The following is a 24,024-nucleotide window of genomic DNA, read 5'->3' on the forward strand; positions in this document are numbered from 1 at the left end:
CACACAAGTGGGCAAGGCAACCTCCATTGAGGTGGAGTTGCATTTGTCTGGGCTATTATTATTAATAACAATAATAATAATAATTACATTTCTATACCACCCCAAAGCTCTCTGGATGGTTTACAAAGATTAAAAACCATTAAAAACTAAACCAGGAGGCTGGCTATTCCATGTAGTCTGGAGCCTGGTCGGTCCAGTTGCTCCAGAAGCACTGGAGCATTCTAAGGCCTCCTGTGAGGCCTTGGCAAGGCACTTTGCAGATAAAATTGATCGGATTAGGAGTGTTATTCCATGCGCCATAGATACAGTTAGTGAGCAAGAGGCGGTCTGTGGCAAACCGGGTTTGTGGGATCGGTTCCAGCTTCTTCCTTCTGATGAAGGGGACAACCTGCTTACTTGATCCTTTCCCATCTTGGCTCATTATGAGCTGCAGAGAGAGGCTGGGTGAGGGGATCAGGGCAGTGAACGCCTCCCTTGAGGAGGGAGTGATGCCATCACCTCTCAAGGAGGCAGTGATAAGACCGCTCTTTAAAAAGCCCTCCTTGGATCCCCAAGTTTTGAACAACTTTCGCCCACTCTCGAATCTGCCATTTTGGGGCAAGGTGATTGAGCGGGTGGTGGCGATGCTGTTGAAGGCACACTTGGAAGAAGCCAATTATCTAGATCCATTTCAGTCGGGCTTCAAGCCTGGGCATGGGACAGAAACGGCCTTGGTTGCCTTGGTGGATAGGGCGAATGCTCCTTCCTTGTTCTCCTCGACCTCTCAGCGGCTTTTGATACCATTGACCACGGTATCCTCCTGGACCGCCTGGAGGGGTTGGGCACTGGAGACACCGTATTGCGGTGGTTCCGGTCCTTCCTCTCTGGCAGGTACCAGAGGGTAGCACTGGGAGAGGAGGTCTTGGACCCGTGGCCACTCACTTGTGGGGTGCCACAGGGTTCCATCCTCTCCCCGATGCTATTTAACATCTATGTGAAGCTGCCGGGGGCTATCATCAGGAGGTTTGGGGTGCGGTGTCATCAATATGCGGATGACACGCAGCTCTGCCTCTTGTTTAAATCTTCACCAAGGTTGGCTGTAGAATCGCCATCCAAACGTCTGGAGACGGTGAGTGGCTGATGGGGAGGAATAAGCTAAAGCTGAACCCTGACAAGACCGAGGTACTTTTGGTGGGAGACAAGAGGAGGTTGGGGGATATTGACCTGGTGTTGAATGGGGTACGGCTACCCTTGAAAGACCAGGTCCGCAGCCTGGGGGTCATTTTAGACTCCCAGCTGTCCATGGAGGCTCAGGTGTCAGCTGTGAGCCGGACTGCACTTCACCAACTCCATCTGATACGGCGGCTGCACCCCTTCCTTCCCGACCATCTGCTCCCATCGGTAGTGCATGCCCTGGTCTCCTCTCATCTAGACTACTGTAATGCGCTCTACATGGGGTTATCCTTGAAGATGGTTCAGAAGCTGGTACAGAACGCGGCGGCTCGCCTGATTAAAGGCAGCTGTTGGCAAGATCACATCACTCCAGTGCTGAAGGAGTTGCACTGGTTACCAGTTGTTTTCCGGGCCAAATTCAAGGTGTTGGTTTTGACCTTTAAAACCCTACATGGTTCTGGCCCAGCCTATCTTAAGGAGCGCCTCCAGAAACACCAGACAGGCCACTTAACAAGATCAGCCTCGGATGGCCTTCTCTCTGTCCCATCAGCCAGGACAGCTAGACTGGTGGGGACGAGGGAGAGGGCCTTCTCTGTGGTGGCCCCCACTCTGTGGAACTCCCTCCCTAGGGAACTCCACCATGCCCCCTCTTTAATGAGCTTCCGCTGCACATTAAAAACATGGTTGTTCAGGCAGACATTTGGGGTGGGTTAGGGTATTTTTAGAAATATGATGTTTTAATGTAGAATTTTGTTCTTTTAAAACTGTTTGTATTGCTGTACATCGCCCAGAGCGGCTGGGTGACTGGCCAGATGGGCAACTAAGAAATTTATTTATTTATTAAATAAATAAATAAATTTAAAAACACAGTATAAAAAGTTTTAAAAAAACATTTACATAAAAACACACAAGCAGACAGCACACACAGAGACACTCATCTATCTAAAGAATTTTAAACCATCATCAATAAGACTAATCCGGGACCTGATTAAAACTCAACGTATGCTGCCAAATACCTGATAAAAGAGAAAGGTCTTAACCTGGTGCCCAAAACATGACAATGTTGGAGCCAGGCAGGCCTTGTTGGGGAGATCATTCCAAAATTGGGGGGCCACCACTGAGAAGGCCCTCTCCCTTGTTGCCGCCTTCTGAGTCTCCCTTGGAGGAGGCACCTGCCATCAATTGTGGTGAGCCTGTCAACCGGGGCTGTCCCTAGACATTTTGCTGCTGGAGCTGAAGAGCAAGATGGTGCCAAGCAGAATGGCAGTTGAGTCTTTCTCCAGTGCTGGCAATGGCATAGCATCCTGCACCACCCATCAGGCAACAGGCTTGCTTAAGGGATGTAGGGCTGTCTGTCCTAGATCTGTTCCCCAGAAGCCTGAGTGTCCATTGGTGCCAATGGAAGATGGGCTTTCTTCCAGCTTAATTGCCAAGCAGAGGGTGATTTTCAAGGGGGATCACAGCTGGGGAGGGGAGGGTTAAGCCTCCCCCTGCATGGGAATTAAGCTTAGAAGAAAATGCCTCCATTGGTGGCTTTTCTAAAAGCCTAATTGGCAGTCAGGGAGATTTTCAGGGGGATATGCCCATCTTATGCAGATTTCTTATTTATGGACGGGGCCACATGCCTAGCAACACCCCTGTGCATGGACCACAGGTCTCTCCTCCAACACCTTGCTGCCACCTCCCAGCATCTGCCACCTGAGGCAACTGCTTCAGTCTGCCTAATGGTAGGGCCGGCCCTGACTGTACCACGCTGGCTGCCATGCCAGGGAGTATACCCACTGCCTGCCTGCAACCATCCGGCACCACCCTATCTCAGCCTAATGCCTGCCTGTTAATGCTTTGTCTTCCTCCCCACAGTCTCCCGCATCAACGGTCACCCAAAGTTCGACAGGCGCCGGGAGCACCCGCCCGGCTACGACAGCTCCTCTACGGTGATGAGCAGCGAACTGGAGTCCAGCAGTTTCGTAGACTCCGACGATGACGAAAATACAAGCAGGTATGGAGACGCAGGCTCCGTTTCCAAGGCGTGGGCTGCTTCCGTTAAGAAGGAACAGCAAGCCCAACAAGGCTGCGTGTTAGATCAGACTTCCCCGACACATAATCTGCGGGATGTTGATCTCCCATTACCCGCAGCCAGCACAGTGGAGTTTGCTAACAGCACCGAATTATTCAGGGGGCTCAAAGCAGAACAAAAGGATTGCAAAGAGCTCCAAAGGGATCTCTCCACCGCGGGTGTTGGGAAATGGGCCTCAAAGGAAGTAAGTGTGAAATGATAGATTGTGGAGCAAAATAAAGCAATAAATCCTAAATTCACTTATACACTTAGGGCGCAATCCTATGCATGTTTAGACAGGAAAAATGTCCTACAGCTCCCAGCATGCCCTAACCAGCATGGTTGGCTGGGGAATGCTGGGAGTTATAGGACTTTTCTAATTATTATTATTATTATTAATAACAACAACAACAACAACAACAACATTTCTCTACCACCCCATAGCTGATGCTTTCTGGGCAGTTACAAAGGTCTAAACATGCATAGGACTGTGGTGTATAAAATTATGCATAGTGAGGAGAAAGTGGACAGGGAGATGTTTTTCTCCCTCTCTCATAATTCCAGGACCCAGTGGGGCCATCCCATGAAGCTGACTGGTGGGAGATTCAGGACAGATCAAAGGAAGGCCTTCACACAGCGCCGAGTTGAGCTATGGAATTCGTGACCACAAGACGTAGTGATGGCCACCACTTTGGATGGCTTCAAAAGGGGGTTAGATAAATTCCTGGAGGAGAAGGCTATCAATGGCGACTAGTCCTGATGGCTACGTGCCACCTCCAGTACCAGAGGCAGTGAGCCTATGTACACCAATCGCTGGGGAACATGGGCAGGAGGGTGCTGTTAAGCTCATGCCCTGCTTGTGGGCTTCCCGTGGGCAAGTACAGCAGTGGGGGGGGACTTCTTGAGGGGAGGTCCCCCCGAGGGCATCTCTTGTTCTAGTGCCCCCCGAAACCTAGAGCCGACAATAGGGCCCATCCTACCCCCTGACACAGATGATTCTGTCCCAGCTCCACATGACCTGCCTTCTGACCCCACCCGGGGTCACTGGTTCTTTTTAAAAACCAAAATTGGCCATATGCAAACCTGGAGAGATCAGAGAGGCTGAACTTGGGATGTTCTGGGTGTGACGTTCCCTGTTTTTTGTAAAGAAAACAAATATTTCCATAGCAGCAAGATATGTACTGGGATAGGATTAAGGTGGTTACAAGGAGCCCAAGGCGGTTTACGTGATCCTCCTCCTCTCCATTTTACCTTCACAACAACCCCGTGGGGTAGAAGAGTCAGTGACTGGCCCAAAGTCCTCCAGTGAGCTTCATGACCGAGCAGGGACTAGAACCCAGATCTCCCGAGTCGTAGTCCAACACTCTAACCACTGTGCCACACTGGCTTTCTTTTAGGCCTCCTAAGGGAACACAGTATCTTTATTTGTCCCCCCTCCCCACATTTCCCCTGTTTTTTGTAAAGGAAACAAATATTTCCACAGCAGCAAGATATGTACTGGGATAGGATTAAGGTGGTTACTGGAGCATGGCACGCTGGGTCCAGCTAAATCCCAGTGTGTGTTTTAATAACAGCCCCCCGCCGGCGAGCTTGATCTTATCGCTCCCTTTAGGGAAAAAAATAAATAAAAGACAAGGCCCCAGAGGCGGAGGCAGCAGCTTCTGTTGCTGCTGGGGCTTTCTCTCCCTGCTCCTGGAGCTGGGGTAGGTTCCCTTGGCACATGCCGGCCAGCCAGAGCACAGGAGTGGAATGTGCCAAGGTATGTTGTTTAATATTAGAGAGATGATGTTCATAAGCGGATGAGACATTCCATCAGCGGGAGGCTTGAGGGAGGACGGCAGCGGTGGTGGGAGGGAGGAAGCAGTGGAAGGGGCTGGTTTTGTGCACAAATGGCATGAGAGGAGCGAAATAACAAAGCTTCTGTCTGGCACTGCGAAAGGAGGAGCCTGAAGCTGGGCGTCGGGGCAGGGGGTTTGTGGGGCTGGGAAAGACGGATCCAGCCGGAAATGGCCACGTTCCGTTGGGAAGGGGCAATGTCCCTCAGGCACCACCTGCGTGAGTACTCAGGGTTTTTTCTTTCTCTGTGTGTGTGTGTGTTCATTTTAAATCCACACTTGACTTGGGTTTACTGCCTCAGTGCTTGGGGGAAATGGGTTTTAAAAAGCTTTGCAAGAGTGTCTCCAGGCGTATACCAAGTGCTTTTTTCGCTTGCTGCTGAATCATTGCAGCCAGCCGGGGTTAAGGAAAGGTCTTGGGGTCAGAGAGGCTGGCTTCTGGGGAGAAGCTACTCTTATGGGCTTCTCAGAGGTGTCAGGTTGGCCACTGTGGGAAATGGGACACCGCCCTAGATAGGTGGACATTTTGGTCTGGTCCAACAGAGCTGCCCTAAAGGTTTTCATGATCAGTTAAAACCTGACTCTCTGGGGACTGTTTTTCCCTTCCAAAGCATGGGCTTCCCTTTAAAAACAATGACACAAAATTAAACATTTGTATCCTTCTTCCTTCCAAGAGGTTCAGGGCAGCATCGTCTTTGAAGCTATCCCATTTGAGGTGGCCGTGGCCCTAAGGTTGCCCAGTGGGCTTTGTGATTAAGAGACCATTTGAACCCATATTTTAAGCTGAATCTTTCTGTCTATTTGAGCTGGAGTAGCATCACATCTGAGCAGAGAGTCGGGAAATCCCCTCCCGTCTGCCGTGAACATTGCAAGTCTCTGTTTCTCTCTCAGCCTCCCTTTCCAGTCTGTAAAATGGGGATAATACCACCTACGTACCTTATGGGATCAGGTCAACAGGATATGATAATAATTCAGTACTTCTCAAAATGGCACAGGTTTTACAAATATGACCACCAAAGAGCCACCTATGTGACAAAGCTTACTTTCTCAAAACTTAGGCAAGCTTTTACTGCTCTTCGTTTTCAAACTAGGCCAACAGCAATGATTGATGGCAGATATTCTCCAGTTCTTCGGGCTCAATGTTTATGCATTTGTGATGCTCCAGAGATTGAAGGTCTTCTACATGGTTTGCTGTCCTGCCCTTTATACTCTGAGCCAAGGTCTAAATTTCTGGCTTTCATTTTGTCTTATCTGTACTGTAACACTATTCCACAGAAGATTCCCCATACAGATCCCACCCTAACTCACAAGGTCTCTCTCTTTGCTTTGGAAGCATCAACAATTCGTGCAAATTTCATTTCTGACAATGCAGTTGACTGTTTTGTGAATGCCTTGTTTTAATGGTCTTTTAGCGGTTTTAATTCTCCGATCATAATTCTTTATTTAAATGTGGAAGCAGCACATCTCAAATGAATTTAAATGCATTTTAAATAATATACTGTGAATATATTTTAGTTTTAACCATTTTAGATTTTGACCTGATGTTGTGTCTGCCCTACTATGTTTTAGTTGTTTACTTGTTTTGTATATGTGAATGGTCTATGGCCTCTTTCAGCCCAAGGTCCCATATTCCAGTATGGAGAAGCTGTTGGGGGCCGCATTCCAGTGGTGGGTGGGGGCCGGCCTCTGGGGCCAAAAAATCAGTGCATATTTTAGCGTTGAGCTCTTACTAATAGTAACTGAGCCATAGTGGAGGCATTTCAAGCTTTTCAAATGGGGAAGGAACTGCACAAAAGCCGGGAGATCACCAAACGATCGGGCTGCGCGTGGGGGGGGGGGTAAATGGGTGAAGCTAGGGGAGGGGGTGTGACCACTTAGGCCACCCCAGAGGGGCAGCTTTGGCCCCCACACCAGAGGTCCTGCACCCCTGAGCTAAATGGACCATTTGGTCTGATCCAGCAGAGCTCTCGGTGCTGATTTAGAATCTGCGGCAAACAACTAACCCTGAATCTTTGGGGTCTGGTTTTTTTCTTTCTTTCAAAGCTTGGGCTTCCCTTTGGGGGAAAAAATGGACACGGAATTATGGGCTCAAGTGACAGGAAGCCAGATCCCGGCTGAACATCAGGAAAAGCTTCCTGGCTGTTAGAGCAATACGACCAAGGAACCAGCTACCTAGGGAGGCAGTGGGCTCTCCCACCCTGGAGGCCTTCAAGACGAGGCTGGACAGCCACCTGTCAGGGATGCTCTGACCTGGATTCCTGCACTGAGCAGGGGGTTGGACTCGCTGGTCTTGTAGGCCCCTTCCAGCCCTACTCTTCTGTGATTCTATGATTCTACATCTGAAGGGCACAAGGTTGGGGGGAGGATGCAGCACCCTCCCGATGCCCCCTCCGCTCTCATGCTGCAGTGTAAACATGTCGAGTGAGCTCACTGTTTCAGGCTGCCTATCTCAAGCTGCTCATTGTTCCCCCTTCCGCTTCCCTTCCGTCCTTTTGAGGGACGAGGTCTGCTTTTGGTCCTCTGCCTTTGACCGCAGCCGTGTGTCACCTCGCGGCCGGGTGCAGCCGGAGCTTGAACTGGGACTTGTGCTCAGTTGCTGCTTGGAGGGAGCTGAAGAGTTGCAGGTCAAAATGTTCCCAGGGTGAACAGCAATCTTGCCCGGACTGCTGGCAACCTCTCTCACTTCCCCTTCATCCCCTCTGCTGATATCCGTAGTTGTGTGGATTAGCTGGTTCTGTGCAGTCCGAGAGTTTCCTAGAATCTGCACTTGTAAAGAAGCGAGTCGTTTACTAATAAAGCAGTGTTGGCCTGAAACTTTGTTTCCTGGAGCGTGTTGATCGCGAAGGGAGAAGATGAAGGAACGTGACAGCAGCCCTCTTCTGTTTAACAGCCCTTCAGGCTAACGATCTAAAGGACATGGCACGAAAGGAAAAGGCAATGGGGAGGGAGGAGGAAAAAAGCAAACTCTAGCACCAGTTTTTAAAGACACCGTTCTTAGAAGGATCAGCTGGGATTGTGCCTTAGGTGAGCTTTTGGAAGGAGCACATTCCACAACTGGGTGCTACCACTGAAAAGGCCCTCTCCCTAGTGGCTGCCCAGTTTGCCTCAGTTGGGATGAGGGGACTTAGAGAAGGTGATATTAAGGTCCAAGCAGATATATATGGACGGAGACGGTCCTTCAGGTCACCTGGCCATTTAGGCTGTGATGTGGAGGTAAATTCTGAAGTGCAGGCGCTCATCATGAAAATCCCCCTAGCCACGCCCCCAAGGAGAGTCCAGAAATGCAGGCAGCGGTGTCGATCCATATCAGGAAACCAGTTCTAGCAATTCTATCTCCCTCGGGAACAGGCCTTTTCTAAAGCTCATTGCCCATTCAACACTAAGCCACCCCCAAATACTTTGAATGACAACAGGGAACAATATAGCGTTGCAAGAAAGATCCGTTCCCCCACCAGTTAGCGTGAGGATTGCAGCTGAGCTCAGAGGGAGCAGGGGGTCTGAGGGGGGTGGCAAATGATGTCGGCGTCCCTCCAAAGATAGGTGTGGGTGCTGGCGCTGCGTTCCTGGGAGCCCTGGCTCCACGGCACTACTCTATAAGTTAGGGCTGGGGTCCCCAATCTTTTTGGACCTGTGGGAGCATTTGGGAAGTTGAGACCATGATGGATGTGCCACCCCAAAATGCCAAGTCAGTGGATCACTGCTTTGGTATCTACCTGTCATGTCTATGGATCTTAGGCTGCGTCTTATTAGATCTTAGATCTTGTGGATCTTATGCATGTAAGATCTTTTGGATCTTATCTTATGGATCTTAGATCTTATCTTATGGATCTTATATGGATCTTATCTTGTGGATCTTGTGGAACTAAGATCTTACCTTACCTTACCTTACCTTACCTTACCTTACCTTACCTTACCTTACCTTACCTTACCTTACCTTATGGATCTTAGATCTTATGGACCTTAGGCTGTGTCTTAGTCACCAAAAACATTGCTTCCCTTTCTGTTGGACACTGCAACATCTCTTTAATACGGGATTGTCTAATTCAGCTAATTGCTGGCGGTGCAATACAGCTAATGCTTCTTTTAAACATATGTTCTGGCCATGTCCAGTAGTTGCTTCTTTTTATGGGGAGGTTATTACACAGATAAAGTTTGTACTGCAACAGTCTTTAATATTCATGGATGTACATGCTTTTCTACATTATTTACCTGCTTCATGGAAGTTAACAAATGGCCAGCATAAATGGATTCTCCGTGCCGTTTTGACAGCTAAAAGGCTGATTTTGCAACCCTGGAAGGATTGCAAACACTCACCTCCTATCACGCAATGGATGAGGATCTTACAACGCTTTCAGTATTTGAATGGGTGGCATATAGACACCGACTTCAAAGGCATACTTATTTGGATATTTGGTCAGCTTTTGTTGAGACATATGTAAAATTGCTAGAAAGGTACATGCATTGCATACATATCCATGTACATATAATTAAAAAACAGAAAAATAAAAAATAGAAAACAATTAAAACTTCTTTTCAGGTGCCAATAGGCACCATGTTGGGGACCCCTTTGTTGGTGAACTTGGGGGCACCTATGGGCTCCGTGGCACCCACGGGTGCTGCCTTGGGGACCCCTGATGTAGGGTTTCAAAGGTTAACACCAGCACTTTGAAATGTTTCCTTAGTCAGAAGGCTTTTAACTGTGTGATCTAACTGATGAATCGATGAGCTGTTGCACCTCCACAAAACCTCCCTGCATGTAGAAAACTCGCACAGTGGGCGGAAGGGTTCTTGCCTTCTCCACTCCCATACTAGCTTTCTATGTGAGAACCAAAGCTTCAAGTTAACTTGGTTTGAGTTGCTGTGCGTTTGTTTCTGGGTAACGGAGTCAAGACCACCCATAAGTACTGAAAGAGCCAGGGGGCACCTTTGACCTTCCAGCTCTTAAATCAGGTTTGATTTATGCTTAGCCAAGGGGGTAGTTTGGGACAGAGAATGTTATCTCTTGCTCTCGGAGGTGGAGGAGGCTGTAAATTTATCCTCATTAAACCCAGCAGTAATTTTAGGTGATTAACCTCCCCTGTCACCACTAGTCTACTCCAGAAATTCCCTGGAGCTAGCGCCAGAAAGTTCTGGCATGCTTAATGTTGATATATGCTGTGGAAAGTGGAAAGCGGGTTTTGGATTGAAGAGGGAAGCTGGATCTGGAAAGATGGGTTAGTGATCCATGACTGGGACCTGCAACCAAATGTAGGAGTGTGGAGAGCTTCAGTTCAGGAGTCCAGACACTCCATTTCCTCCCCATGACACCCCTCCCTGGCTTCAAGTCCAAATGGATCCAGGTTTTAGCAAGCCTTTTCTTCGAGGACTTGCAAAATCTTGAGGGCTTTTGCAAGGACTCAGAAAGAATGCTCAGAAAAACCCAATCATCCCCCCACCAAGGCTGCTGAACAGCAGCTTGTGGGAAAATGGGGGGGCACAAAGGCCTCCTCCTGCAAGAACCTGCAGAGGTGGGCTTAAGGCTCCAGCCACCATCCAAAGCACCGTCTCTGTCGGTTTGCACAAGAGTTCTTTGCAACTGGGCTGAGTGTGTGTAGAACTGAGGTGAGGGCAAACCCAGCCACCCTGAGGTGGGCAGGCAAGCAAGGACTCCCCCCCCATTAATTAAAACTTGTCCCGCCACCATCACAGGCACATCTGGTGGGAACGCGGGACAGGGCCTTCTCAGTGGCTGCCCCACCTCTCTGGAACTCCCAGGGAGGCGAGAGCGGCACCCTCCTTGATTTGTTTTCACAGTCATGTAAACACTTCCTTGTTCCGGCAGGCCTTTGGGGATAGCTAGTCTGGACCTGTGAGAATAGGACGGATGGATACTGTATTGCTTGTGGTCTTTTAACATTTTGATATTTTATACAATTCTAATATTATTGATGCTTTAATTATATTTGTAACTTTTGTATACTTCTATTTAGACTTCTATTTATAGGTTTTAATTGTACGAGTTTTAATGTTGTAAAGCCACCTTGTGTCCCAATACTGGGGAAATGGCGGGATATAATGATGATGATAATAATGCCCCCATAGCCTCCACCCATGCTCCTGCCACTGGTGATCACTCCAACACACCCCACCCAACCAGGACAGCGTGCCCAGTGGCGGCAAAATCTTAACTTAGGAGCTGAGATCCCGCTTGGCTTCAGAGCAAGTGCCACAGCAGCGGGTAGCTGCCATTTTAACCTCCCGCTCCCCAAATGCAATGCCCACCACCATGTCAGGTGGGGAACAGTGGGGAACAGACTGGTGGGGACGAGGGAGAGGGCCTTTTCTGTGGTGGCCCCCACTCTGTGGAACTCCCTCCCTAGGGAACTCCGTCATGCCCCCTCTTTAATGAGCTTCCGTCATGCATTAAAAACATTGTTGTTCAGGCAGGCATTTGGGGTGGGTTAGGGTATTTTAGAAAATGTTTTTATTGTAGAATTTTATTGTTTTAAACTGTTTTTATTGTATGTTGTACATCGCCCAGAGTGGCTGGGTGACCAGCCAGATGGGCGATTAATAAATTTAATAATAAATAAATAAATAAATAAATAAATTGCATTTTGGGGGATGTAAAACGGCAGCCACTTAAAATGGCCGCTGCTTCTGCTGGCGGCCGAGCAGTGGGAACTGTGCTGTTTCTGCCGCCCCTCCCGATCTGCCGCCTGAGGGAAGAGGCTCACTGAGCCTCATGGCAGGACCAGCCCTGGCAGGGGAAGTGTGCTCAGGGCAGGCTGTGCCTAGATTTTGCTTGCAACAACTCCAGCACGGGCACTCACACGGCTACAGGAATTTGCCTGTTTCCCGACCCTGCTGCCTGCTTTAGCCTTTTGACTGACAACTGGCTCGACAGCTCCGAGCGAGGGAGAGGCATGTCCGTGACCGGATCCGCTCGCGCTGAAATGTGCTCTGAACATTTTCGGACTTTGTCGTCCCCCTTCCCAGGTTGAGCAGCTCCACGGAACAAAGCACTTCGTCCCGTCTCATCCGGAAACACAAACGCCGGCGGAGGAAACAGAAGATGCGACAGATCGACAGGGTACGCCTGCGTGATGCTGCATTTGCGCTCTTGCTTAGGATCATACCAAGAAAACCTTCTACTTTGCTGGATCAGGCTAGGGATGGGGGCAAATTCCTAGTCAGTTTGATTGTCAGTCGGGTTTATTGCATGCTAGTGGACGGATCTGCTTCGCACAGGTGGGAGTAGCTCTTGTTTGGGTACAGCGAAGGCTGCAAGTGAACTGACCCAGTTGAGGGAAGCCATGGATGCTGGCATCCCTAGGCATGGCCTCTGCTCTGGTGCACCCCTCTAGCCCCCTGAGGGAGGGGTCTGTCCACTCCATTCCCTTGAGGGGGGCTGCCCAACAGCAGTAGGGAGTGGGCAGGCCTATAACTCTGTCCCTCGGCCTTCTCATCTCCCCTGGCTTCAAACTTTATGGATTGCAAAGCTATGTGCTAGTTAGGGAAGATGTCCCCGAGTGGCTGAAGATGTTACTGCACACTTCAACCACATAAACACATTTAAATTAATATATTATAAAACAAAATACCCCTGAGATGCACACCCCTAGGGTCCCCTTAGTATGCATGCCAAATTTCAGGCCTCTAGGTTTCATGGTCTTGGCACTATGGCGCTGACAGATAGACATCTTCTTTTATTATTATAGATAACCTAGTCAAGTCAGTTTTATTGTTTTTAGCCCCAGGTACTTACTATTTTACCAACAGAAGAAACAAATTGAGCATATTATTGTTAGGTCTTATGGTTTTCTGTTGATAAGCTTCCCCTGTTGGCCGTTCAGACAGCTGTGTTCTGAACTGCTGCAGCTGTGGACTCTTACCTGCCTCTCCCGTTTTGTGTTTTCTAGTCGTCTTCCTTCAGCAGCATCACGGACTCCACCATGTCCCTGAACATCATCACTGTCACCCTCAACATGGGTAAGCTCCATTGGCTGAGCTGCTGTTATGTCATGGCATGTTCGTGATTGTTCTAAATGATGAGGGCGAAGGTTCAGACACGGGATGCTGAAAATGTGTGCAACTGCCAACAGGGAGGCAGGAAATCTGTGTAGCTGAGAGGGAAGAACCACACATGGGGGTTCAGCTCCGGCACAAGCTCTCTCGCTGCCTGAAGCGGGAGCAAACATGTGCCACCACCCACCTTCTGTTCACCTAACCCACGTGGAGAGATGTGCAGCTAGACGAAACAGCTGTGGAAGTCCCGTGAGAGCTTACCTGGGGTGAGCTTCCATGAGATCCGGGCAAGCTCTCACAAGGCCCTCACAGCCGCTTTTGCTGGCTGAGCAGTCCTCTGCACAGCTAGCCAGACAGGATTGGCGGCTGCCTTAGAGAGCCCTGCCAGCTGCAATCTCGCTGCAGAAAATGCCATCCACTCCTGCTCTGCCACCTAATGCAGGTGCCTTTCCCTGCTTCTTGGGAGGGCCGGCCCCATGTGGGCTGGAGGGTGGAGGGACTGTTGCACTGTTGCCAGGGAAGGCAGGGTAAAGGTCTTGGGGCTTTGGGAAGGAGTTTGGAAGGGGGTTCCAGAAATAGGGGCTGTAACACAAGGTGAACATCTTAAGGAAGGGAGACACTTAGAAGTCGGGACATCAGACTCTTTGTCCATGTGGCCCAGTATTGTGTACTTCAACTGGCAGTGACTATCCAAGGTCTCTGGGAGAGGATGGTCTTTAAATCAAAAAAGGAACAGCTGCACCAATTGAATACCCATTGCGTTTCGATGCAGGTCTTTATCAAGGGAATTACAAACTCTTAGATACTTTTCTGGAAGATTCCCTTTCCCTTAGTGTCTTCTTTGGATGAAGAAAGGGAGAGGGAATCCTCCAGAACGGTCTGTAAGAGTTTGTAATTCCCTTGATAAAGACCTGTGTCGAAACACTTTGGGAATTCAATTGGTGCAGCTGTTCCTTTTTTGATTTTGGTTTCCAGCCCTGCAGCTGTTTTTTTCTGATCCCTCTTGGCATTGTTAGAGGATGTTCTTTCCCTTCTCTTTCTGCCAGGGTGAGAGGGTAGGCGGAGCCAAAGACAGGAAGAGGATAGGCGGAGCCAAAGACAGGAAGGAAGGGGAGGGCTATGTAAGTGTGTGAGAGGCAGGAGTGGTTCTGTGCTGTTGGTGCAGAGTCAGCATTACCGGGCATCTGCCGAGGCTCACGTTCCCACAGGACCCCCTCTGCTGCCCCTCAAATCCCCTGGCCCTATAGCTGTTCCTCCTTGTTTTTGCTGCCGGTGTGCCCGCCCTCTCTCAGGAGTACAAGAGAAGGAGCAGCGGCTTCCACTTGCCTTGTGCTCTCCCTACAGGCTGGGAATGATGGGTGTTGTAGTCCAACACATCTGGAAAGGGCCTAGGGTATTTATTTATTTATTTGTTGCATTTCTATCCCACCTTTTTTCCTCTTGCAAGGAGCCCAAGGCGGGTTACATTATCCTCCTCCTCTCCGTTTTATCCTCACAACAACAACCCTGTGAGGTGGGTTGGGCTGAGAGTCTGTGACTGGCCCAAAGTCACCCAGGGAGCTTCCATGGCCAAGTGGGGACTAGAACCCGGATCTCCCGGCTCCCAGTCCGTCACTTTCGCCACTACACTACACTGGCTCTCAACTAGGTTGAGGAAGGCTGCTTCAGAATGTCATCAGCAACATCCTTGTGTCTTCTTCTTCTTCCTCCTCCTCCTCCTCCTTGTTGTTTCAGAAAAATACAACTTCCTGGGAATCAGCATCGTAGGCCAGAGCAACGACAGGGGAGATGGCGGCATCTACATTGGCTCCATCATGAAGGGTGGGGCCGTGGCGGCTGACGGACGGATCGAACCAGGGGACATGCTCTTACAGGTTGGTGTCCCCGGGGGTCTTGGCGTTCCCCAGTTGTGGGGGGCAGCCATGGACTGTGCCTCTAGGATGCCTCGCCTTTGAAGCTTTCGTTTCCCTCCCCAATACGGTGCCCTCCAGATCCTTTGGACTGCACTTCCCATCAACCCCTGACAGCCTGGCTAAGAGTCAGGGATGAGTGGGAGTTGTGGTCCAACAATATCTGGAGGGCTAGACATTCTCCATCCCTGTTCTGAAGAGTACAGTCCATTGACTTTAGTCCCCAAACACACCTATAATCCGTGGGCCACTTGCTTCTGGCCTCTAACTGCATCGGTGCCCTCCAGATCTTTTGGACTTCAAGACCCATCAGCCATAGCCAGCATGGCCAGTGGTCAAGAATGCTGGGAGGTGTAGTCCAACAACTTCTGGAGGGCACCTGGTTAATGGAGGCAGGCACAGGCCGTCAGAGCAGGGCTCTAGTTGATGACTTGGAAAGGAGTTCCAGGGGATACAACCTCTTTGTGGTGCATTCCAGGTAAACGAGGTGAACTTTGAGAACATGAGCAATGACGACGCAGTGCGGGTGTTGCGGGAAATCGTCTCCAAGCCAGGGTGAGTGAGTGAGTTCTGCAGCAGGCCTCCTCCTGCAGTTAATGGCTATTAGTGGTGAGAAGAAACACCCAAATTCAGCCCTGTGTTCAACTGAGAGACTGCACAGACAGAGGGCTGGCCCAACCATTGGGCAAAGTGGAGGCGGCTGTCTCAGGTGGCAGATACTAGGAAGAGGCAGCTATTCCTTATGAGCCCCCCACAATATGTATGGGTTGATACTTAATTTACACAGGAAAATCCTGGGGCTGTACCATTTCAGGCTGTGAACGGGAGGCGAGGGAGGAGAAGACGCTGGGAGATCACATTCTGAATGCTCCACCAGTAATTTTTTTTTTTAAACACCCTTCCTGCATGTAGAAAACTAGTATTTCAAGATGCAGACCTTTCTCCTGGAGATGCTACTTTTCTACAAGTGGGGTGTGTGTGTGTATTTGTTTGTACTTTTTCAGTTTTGCATAGGAGAGCATTCAAACTATACTCCTCCCACCACCACTGCCCTCAGTTTGAAGCAGTGTAGTCCAGGAAGGACTCCACAGTGTGGTTTTGTTGTTGTTGAGCATGTAGTTCAGCCTAGAATCGAGAGCCAGAGAGGTTGCGAGACTAGAAACCTGGAACGATGTGGTTGATGAGAAGGAGGGCAGGCAGCCATCAGCAGGATGCAAGAAAGTAATTTCCATGGCTTTATTCTTTTCTCCTTCATTTGTTTTCCAGCCCCATCAGTCTAACAGTGGCCAAATGCTGGGACCCTACGCCCAGGAGCTATTTCACAATCCCCAGGGGTGAGTCAGCCACCACCGTAACAGCCTTCTGAATTAAGGGACTCACAGCTTTGACTGTCACAAGGTTTATCAGATGAGGCGGGAAGAGGGAAAGTTTTGATCTCAGGGACCTCCCAGTGAAACCGGTTGGTAATGGAATCGGGACTGACCAAAGCAAATACTATTTTTAAAACAGCCTACCTCATTTAAGCTATGGAATTCACCACCACAAGATGTGATCTTGCATCTTACATCTTGCATGGAAAGTGCACTGTGAATGCAAGATCTGTAACCATTCTCTCTCTCTCTCTCTCTCTCTCTCTCTCTTTCTTTTTCTTAATCCAGATAAATTTATGGAGCTCTGCCAATTTCTTCAGGGTTGGGAGTGTTGCTTAACCCTTGATTCCTGCAGTTTCCCAATGAAAATTGCCTCCTTCTAGCTTCTGTTTGACGTGTGTATATGTGGGGAGTATAGTATTACCCCTCCTGAGGGCAAACAGCAACGGAGGGGAGGAGGCATTGACCAGGGAAACAGTGCAGGAGAGATGGGTCAAAAATCCCTCTCCCTGCTGCTGGCGGCTGCACGACTTAGGCCTTCATGCTGGGCATGTGAGGTTCCCAGGGCCACCTAGCTGGGCCGTTGTACCGCAGCTAGCAGGTTATCGATTTTGTAAAATCCATTCTGTCTGCATTTCGCGGATGGCCTGTCATCTGCTCATTAATGGAATCGTATGTTTTTTCCAATTTCTGAAATTTGCATTTGCAAAAATGCGTAAATCACCCCCCAAATGCACAAATCCCCCCAAAATGCGCACTTTCATGCTTTAGCCTGTGGGGGATATGTGCATTTTCAGCTATTACTTTTTTATGTTACATACTTCTCATATATATATATATATATATATATATATATATATATACACACACACACACACACACACACACACACATACATATTTAATGTATATATTTATACGATGGTATTGCATATTCAATCACTTCCTTCCAAATGTCTTCAGCTGGCCCTGCTGTGTTTGTGGGCAGTCTTGCTGAGTGGGCCTCTGCTCTGAACTCCTGGGCCTGATGGTACCATTACGGCCACCCAGCCTTGCCCTGCCTTTCAGTGGCTAGCCACTCTCCATGAGAGGGAGGGAGAACAAGGCCCTTCAGTTGACCTACCCTTAACACCCTGCATCCCATACTCTGTCATAGAGCCCCTTGCTTCCCCGGCATGCCCCTTTTGATATCTCTCTGCTTGTGTGTTCCCCAGATGGCCACCCCCTTTGCCCAGCCCCCCTTTGCCCAGCCTTTCCCCAGCCTCCTTTCCCCTGACCACAGATTAACTGGTGGTTTTCCAGCTTTTGCGTAGCTCCCCCCCCCCCATTGGTTGAAATGCCTCTCCCGAGGCTTACTTACTAACAGTAAGAACTTTAAGCTACAATATGCTGGCATTTGGGGCCCTGCCCCCTTTGCCTTCTGCTCCACCCACCATGGGAATGCGGCTCCCGAGAGCTCCTCTGCAATTGAATTTGGCCCCCGAGAGCTCAAAGAGGTTCCCCAGCCCTGCTGTGGAGGCTTCAGCCTGCAGAGACTTTGTAGGGCCTGCCCATTACGAGGAGTCGTGACGTTGCATACCCTCCGCCCCCCTTCTGCGCCAGAGTCCTGAGCATAGGCAGTCCCAGGTAGTGGACTAGGCAAGCACTGGCCTCAAACTCTAGGGTTCCTGGCTCATGCCCCGAAGGTCCCTGGCACTGCCTGGGACGAGAAGGAGCCAACTCGCAAAGCTTCCCCCTCTTGCAAAACAGGAAAGACAAAGTCCCCAGTAACTACTTGGAACAAATGCACAAGATGCAAGAGACCTAACACAACTGCTCTAGACCAATAAGATAATTTTATACAGTGTTTATACATAAACATACTTGATGGTACACAAACAACCATATCAGCCATATCATTCCATGGAACCCCGGTATTTTCCCATTTTGACTCTACGTAGCCTTCATCAGGAAATCCTATAGATAATTCTTAAGGCACGTGACACGCTCTGATAACAGACTCTGATAACTGATATTGTTGAACAATTATTTCACTTTCTGAATAGATAAATTTTTCAATGATGCACTGGTCAATAAGGCAAAATAGCCAATTATGTTTATAGGTAGAGAGTAAGATCGTCCTAGCAGGAGAAAATGCCAATACTGCTTTGAAATTAGAAATGCTGGGTTTCTCCAATTCACTCTTCCCCAAATGTGTTAGTACTCCAGAAGCCACTCACCAGACAAAAGATAAACACCGCCGCAGCACTTAGTCTGCTACGTACCTTAAGAATTATCTAGAGGATTTCTTGAAGAAGACTGGGTACAGTTGAAATGGGAATATACCGAGGTTCCGCAGACTGATAAGACTGATATGGTTGTTATGACATTGGTAGGATTGTCTGCGTACCATCAAGTGCTTTATTTATAAACACTGTATAAAATTAATTGGTATGACTGTTGGTGTACCATCAGCTTTCTTTATGGGACAATGGGAGTTGCAGTCTTTTTTTTCCTTTTTGAACCAGGAGGAACCTGGCCAAGAGAGGTGCAGCAGGGGTGTCTTTAGGAAGATGGTCCAAGTCAAGTGAGCAGATAGGGGAATTCCCCCCCCCACTCCAGACCAAATGGATGTACTGCTGGTTGGGGGCTCTGGTGATCTAGGAGTACCACTTGTCTTGGACGGGGGTGGCACCCTCCCCTAAAGCAGCTGCTTCACCCTTGGCTGCCTTTGACCTTTAGAACCAGGCCCAGCAGCCTTGCGCTGGGACTATGAACTGCCATTTTGAATTTCCCACAATTCCCTGGAGGGGCCCTATGCCAACGGTGCTTGCAAGTAGGGATGTGCAAATCACCAGAACCCGAGCTCGTTGTCGTTCTCCGGATCGTGCCTCGAAGCTTGTTGCAACCTGTCCCCGTGTCAGATTGTGAGCTGTTTCTTCTTTTCGCACAAAGATCTGCACATATGTTCGTGCGTGTTTTTCCAAATGCACACATCAGCAGGCCTTAAAACAACCCTGTAAGGTAGACTTCCCCAAACTGGCGCCTTTCAGATGTTTTTAATTGCCAAACCCATCAGCCCCAGCCAGCATGGCCAGTGGTCAGGGATTATGGAAATTGTAGTGCAAAACATCTGGAAGGCACTGGGTTGCCTACCTCTGTTCTATAGAGAGATGGGATCTAGGTTTTGAAAACAAATAAACTACCCATGGGTTTAACAACTTGCTTACTTATCAAAGGTGACCAGGAACTCCATGAAGGTGAGTGGGCAGGCAGGCAGAGGAAGGATGGATCTCTCCATCTCTCCTCCAGCAGTCTGCTTGAGTTTGGTACTAGCTATGGAGGAAGGAAAATCTCTTCCTGCACAACCAGCATAAAAATGCAGCAGGCTGGCAGAGGTGGCTGGGGGCGGGATGGGGGCACATGGATTGCCCTGCCCCTCCTCCACCAGCCCTTTAGGTAGAAGTCTTTTTTTTTTAACTAGCCTTCTAAGAGAATATGAGTTCGCATTTCTATCCTAATCATGGAGGAGGGAGCTTCCCTTCCTTTGTGCTCAGCCTGGAAACACAGGCTACTACCCTTTTTATTTATTTTATTTATTTATTTATTTGATTTATTAGCTGCCCATCTAGCCAGCTACCTGGCCACTCTAGGCAGCATACAATACTAATAACAAATTTACATAATCAACCAAACAGAAAAAACGTAACAAAACAACACTGCTCTAAAAAACCTTAACCCATCCCAAATACCCACCTGAACAGCCAGGTTTTTAAAGCCCGGTGGAAGCTCATCAAAGAGGGGGCATGGCAGAGTTCACTAAGGAGGGAATTCATAGAATAGTCATAGAATCATAGAATAGTAGGGTTGGAAGGGGCCTATAAGACCATCGAGTCCAACCTCCAATTCCACAGAGTGGGGGCCACTACAGAAAAGGCCCTCTCCCTAGTCCTCACCAGCCTAGCTGTCCTGGCTGATGGGACAGACAGAAGGCCTACCGAGGCTGATCTCATTGAGCGGCATCCCTGGTGTTGTTGGAGGTGCTTTACAGACTAGTTGTCATGGGCTCTTTGGAGGCCTCTCTCAGTCTAATCCAGTAGCCAAGTCCAGACACAGACAAAGGAATTCCTTTCAAAGCTTTATTCTTCTTTTACAACTTAACAACTATACCGTTTGCAACTAGATCTGAGCAGCACAGTACCTATGCCCTAAGTTGGAACAGTTGGTCCCCGTTTGAAAGGGAATTACTGGCAGAACCCTGAACTTAAGGACTAGGGGGAGTCCCTCCCCTTTTCCCTTGGATCCTCTGGGCGCAGCCGTTGTTTGCGCGCCAACCGGGCACTACGCCTCCTTTCCGCGCCCTCCATCTGGCGCCGCTCTCTGCGTCTGCATCGCGTGTCCACCAAGTCTGCTATCAGCGCTCCATTACTCCCTGCACTGCTATCTAAGCTAGGCATGTTGGTGGGAGGAATCTCTGACATGAGAGACTGCTCTTCCTCAGAATCAGAACTACTCTGGGATTCTATGGGCTCAGTGTCCACCCTGACACTAGTAAGCAGTTTTGCAGGCTAGTAACTTCTGTGGGCCAATTTGCAAGGGTGGAATATACTCTCTCCCCGAAGAATGTTTTGCTAATCTGACTTTGTTTTTCTCCTTTGTTCTTCTTTCTCTCTCTCTCTCTCTCTTGCGCGTTCCAGCTGAGCCGGTGCGTCCGATTGACCCCGCGGCCTGGATCTCTCATACCACGGCCCTGACGGGAGCGTACCCCCGTTACGGTATGAGCCCCTCCATGAGCACCATCACTTCTACCAGCTCCTCACTAACAAGCTCAATTCCCGATTCGGAAAGTAAGTCACACTGCCACCAGGACCGGGCAGGTTTTCCTCCTGCGCAGGGCTGGCAGTGTAGAGCTAAACAAACAAACAAAAATACACGACACCACCAAAACTAGGGGTAGCAACCCCCAAATGGTCATCTTTTACTTTGTGGGGAGCATAAAACTTGTGGGGAGCATTTTCTTTATTTTTAGCAAAGCCCTGTCAAGACTTCAACAATCCTCTTTTGCTTTCGTGACTGGACAGCAGCCATCTTCTAATGGCCTCACATTAGAAATCGGATAGGAGAGAGCAATTGGCCTCTTTTTCCCCACAGACTGGAATGGTTCTTTCTCATCTTTAATATAAGTGACATGGCCTTGTATATAGTGAACATAATAGAGACAGGAACAGCTCTTGGGCTGGCGTAACTTTGTCTAAAGCTGGGGTGCACAACCTCAAATGCAGGAACCAAATCTGGCTCTCTGGGTTTGCCAGCAGGCCACGCCCCTTTCCCTTGGTTCCACTCCCCTTTCTCCCAACCATGAATTGCTTGGAGATTTCCTGTCTATTGTGCAGTTTTCTCCCTATTCTATAAGGCTGAAATGCCTCTCCTCAGGCTTACGTAGTGGCAGTAAGAGCTTTCAGCCACATATGCTGGTATTGTTTGGGCCTGGCCCTTTTGCCTTTGACCACACCCCCTTTGCCTCCAGCCCCACCCACCACTGGAGTGCAGCCCCCGAGCGCTTCTCTGAAATGGAATTTAGCCCTTGGGCTGGAAGAAGTTCAGCACTGCTGATCTGAAGAAGCTTTTTGTCGTGATCCCGATCCTTCGAGCACACACACACACACACACACTGGCAATCCGACACGGGACACCCAAATCAGCGAGACTTCTTTGTTGCAGGAAATCCCACGGCAAAAACGTAAGGGTTATGCTCTTCAGAAATCATTAGAAGAGAATGGAACCATTAAGCTTTCGGCATGGGATGTCCTACAATAAAGACTTCTCGCGGATTTGAGTGTCCTGCGTCACATTGCCAGAGTGTGCGTGCTGGAAGGATTGGGATTACGACACCTTTTCTCTCCCGCTTCAACACCGTTTTGCACCAGTGTTGGAAAGAACTGGAGTCTTGCTCTGCCGGTTGATTTTGCTGTCTGCAAATGACCGCGACATTGTTTGCATTCCTTCAGAGAGGCCGACGTATCGGATGCTTTGATACATGAGCTGGGGATGTGGGCGCCCTCATAACTGTGCTGTTGAAATAAGGGCTGCCTAGGAAAGGTTTTTTTTTAAAGAATAATAACTGTACAGCAGAACTGGCAGCCTGTCCGGTTTCACAAAGGGAAAACTGGCCATACTGACAGGAGGACCAGGGACTTCCTGGAGGTGCTATACAACTTGTTCTGTTTGAAACCAGTTGGTGCCTTCCAGATCTGTTGGACTCAGTAGTGTAGTGCAGTCAGGGATCACAGGGACACAGCCCCGAGATTCGTTTTGTTAGCAGGGACGCGCACATCATTTGCCACCCCCCTCAGACTTCCCTGTTCCCTCTGAGCTCAGCTGCAATCCTCACATTAGCTGGGGGGGAAAAGAATTTTCCCAGCAAGAATATCTTGTTCCCTGTTGCAATGCAAAATATTTTGGGCTGGCTTGGTCCTGAGTGGGCAATTAAGACCCCTCAGCTTTACAATAGACCTGCTCCTGGCAGAGATGAAAACCACTAGAACTGGTTCGTTGATATGGATCCAGACTGCTGCCTGTATTTTTGGACTCTCCTTGGCGGCATGGCTGGGGGGATTGTCAGGATGAGGGCCTGCCCTTCTGAATTTACCATGACACCACTGGTTGGACTGCAGCTCCCGTCATCCCCAACCATGCTGGCTGGGAATGACGGGAGTTGCAGTCTAACCAATCCAGGGGGCACTAGCTCATTGCCCCAATGTTTGGTATCGGAGGCAGAGGGTTTTGCAGGCCTTTTAGTGCATTAAAAGCAGAGGGCTGCCTCACTCCCACTGTCCCTCTTTTCTCAGTAACTCCAAGAAGAATGGGCAAACTCCTTCCTATGACAAGCGCAGGGTGGCCTTGATTGCTCTTGGCTTCTGAAGTGGGGACACGCATCCTTGGCAATGGTGATGCTTCTTGCCATCTTGGCTCCAGACTTTGGGGACCCTTAGGCAAGATGCCCTCACCAGGCCCCTCCTCACCACTGTCACCACACTGTCCCTTCACCCAATCCACGCCACTGCCAGGAGGAAAGAGCACGGCGAATGGAGGCTGTTACTCTTCTTGCTCTGTTCACTGCTTGCACACACGGAGGAGGCACACGGACAGAGAGCAACAGAAAGAGGAACAGGGTCGGGGTGTCAGAAGTGGGCCCACGGCTGGGGTGCTGACCCTTGTTGCCAGCTCTTGAGATTTCTCCCACATCTGTCAATTGCAGCAGGAGATCCCAGTGGATGCTTCAACTCCCTGAGGAAGGAAAGGATGTGGCCACCGCTTACATTTTGGCAGAGAAAGGGTAGAACTGTGCTGCCCAGACCCTCCCTGTTCCAGTAGGTATAAAGCAGTGGATACATCCAATGCTTGAGCCTCCCTTTTTTTTTGCACCACACTGGTGAGCCCATGCACGCTCTCGCTCTGTGAGAATGACTATTTTTATATCTCGGGTTTGATTCTATAAAGTCCTATAAAGCTTGATCCCTCTTGTAAGAGAGATCCACTGTAAGAACTGTGACTCTAAGGGAACTAAGCCAGGCAGCTCCGACCCCTCGATCTGACCAACACCCTCTTCTTCCAGCGGTTTCTGCTGCAGTCCTATTGGTCCCCTGCGGTGAGGGGGAACCCCAACAGGCCCTCCAGTTTATTGCTCCCCACATCTTCAGATCAGAACGTTGTTAA

At 49.4% G+C, this 24,024-nt stretch overlaps 1 protein-coding gene across 3 annotated transcripts in view; it reads left to right on the plus strand.

Moving 5' to 3' along the window:
* Nucleotides 1-24,024, plus strand: part of DVL1 (dishevelled segment polarity protein 1) — a 136,943-nt gene that overhangs the window by 95,399 nt on the left and 17,520 nt on the right. For 2 of the 3 annotated variants that reach the window (XM_084822185.1, XM_084822187.1), the window contains 7 exons: nt 3,013-3,151; nt 12,022-12,115; nt 12,945-13,014; nt 14,785-14,924; nt 15,439-15,515; nt 16,227-16,294; nt 21,006-21,155. In XM_084822185.1, the coding sequence (XP_084678311.1) occupies nt 3,013-3,151; nt 12,022-12,115; nt 12,945-13,014; nt 14,785-14,924; nt 15,439-15,515; nt 16,227-16,294; nt 21,006-21,155 (738 nt within the window). The remainder of the gene's footprint in view (nt 1-3,012; nt 3,152-12,021; nt 12,116-12,944; nt 13,015-14,784; nt 14,925-15,438; nt 15,516-16,226; nt 16,295-21,005; nt 21,156-24,024) is intronic. The other variant, XM_084822186.1, reaches the window with a different exon arrangement.

This window comes from Heloderma suspectum, chromosome 15 (genome assembly GCF_057233095.1).
Source record: "Heloderma suspectum isolate Gila_16-S chromosome 15, 16-S_ref, whole genome shotgun sequence".
NCBI classification, from domain to species: Eukaryota; Metazoa; Chordata; class Lepidosauria; order Squamata; family Helodermatidae; genus Heloderma; species Heloderma suspectum.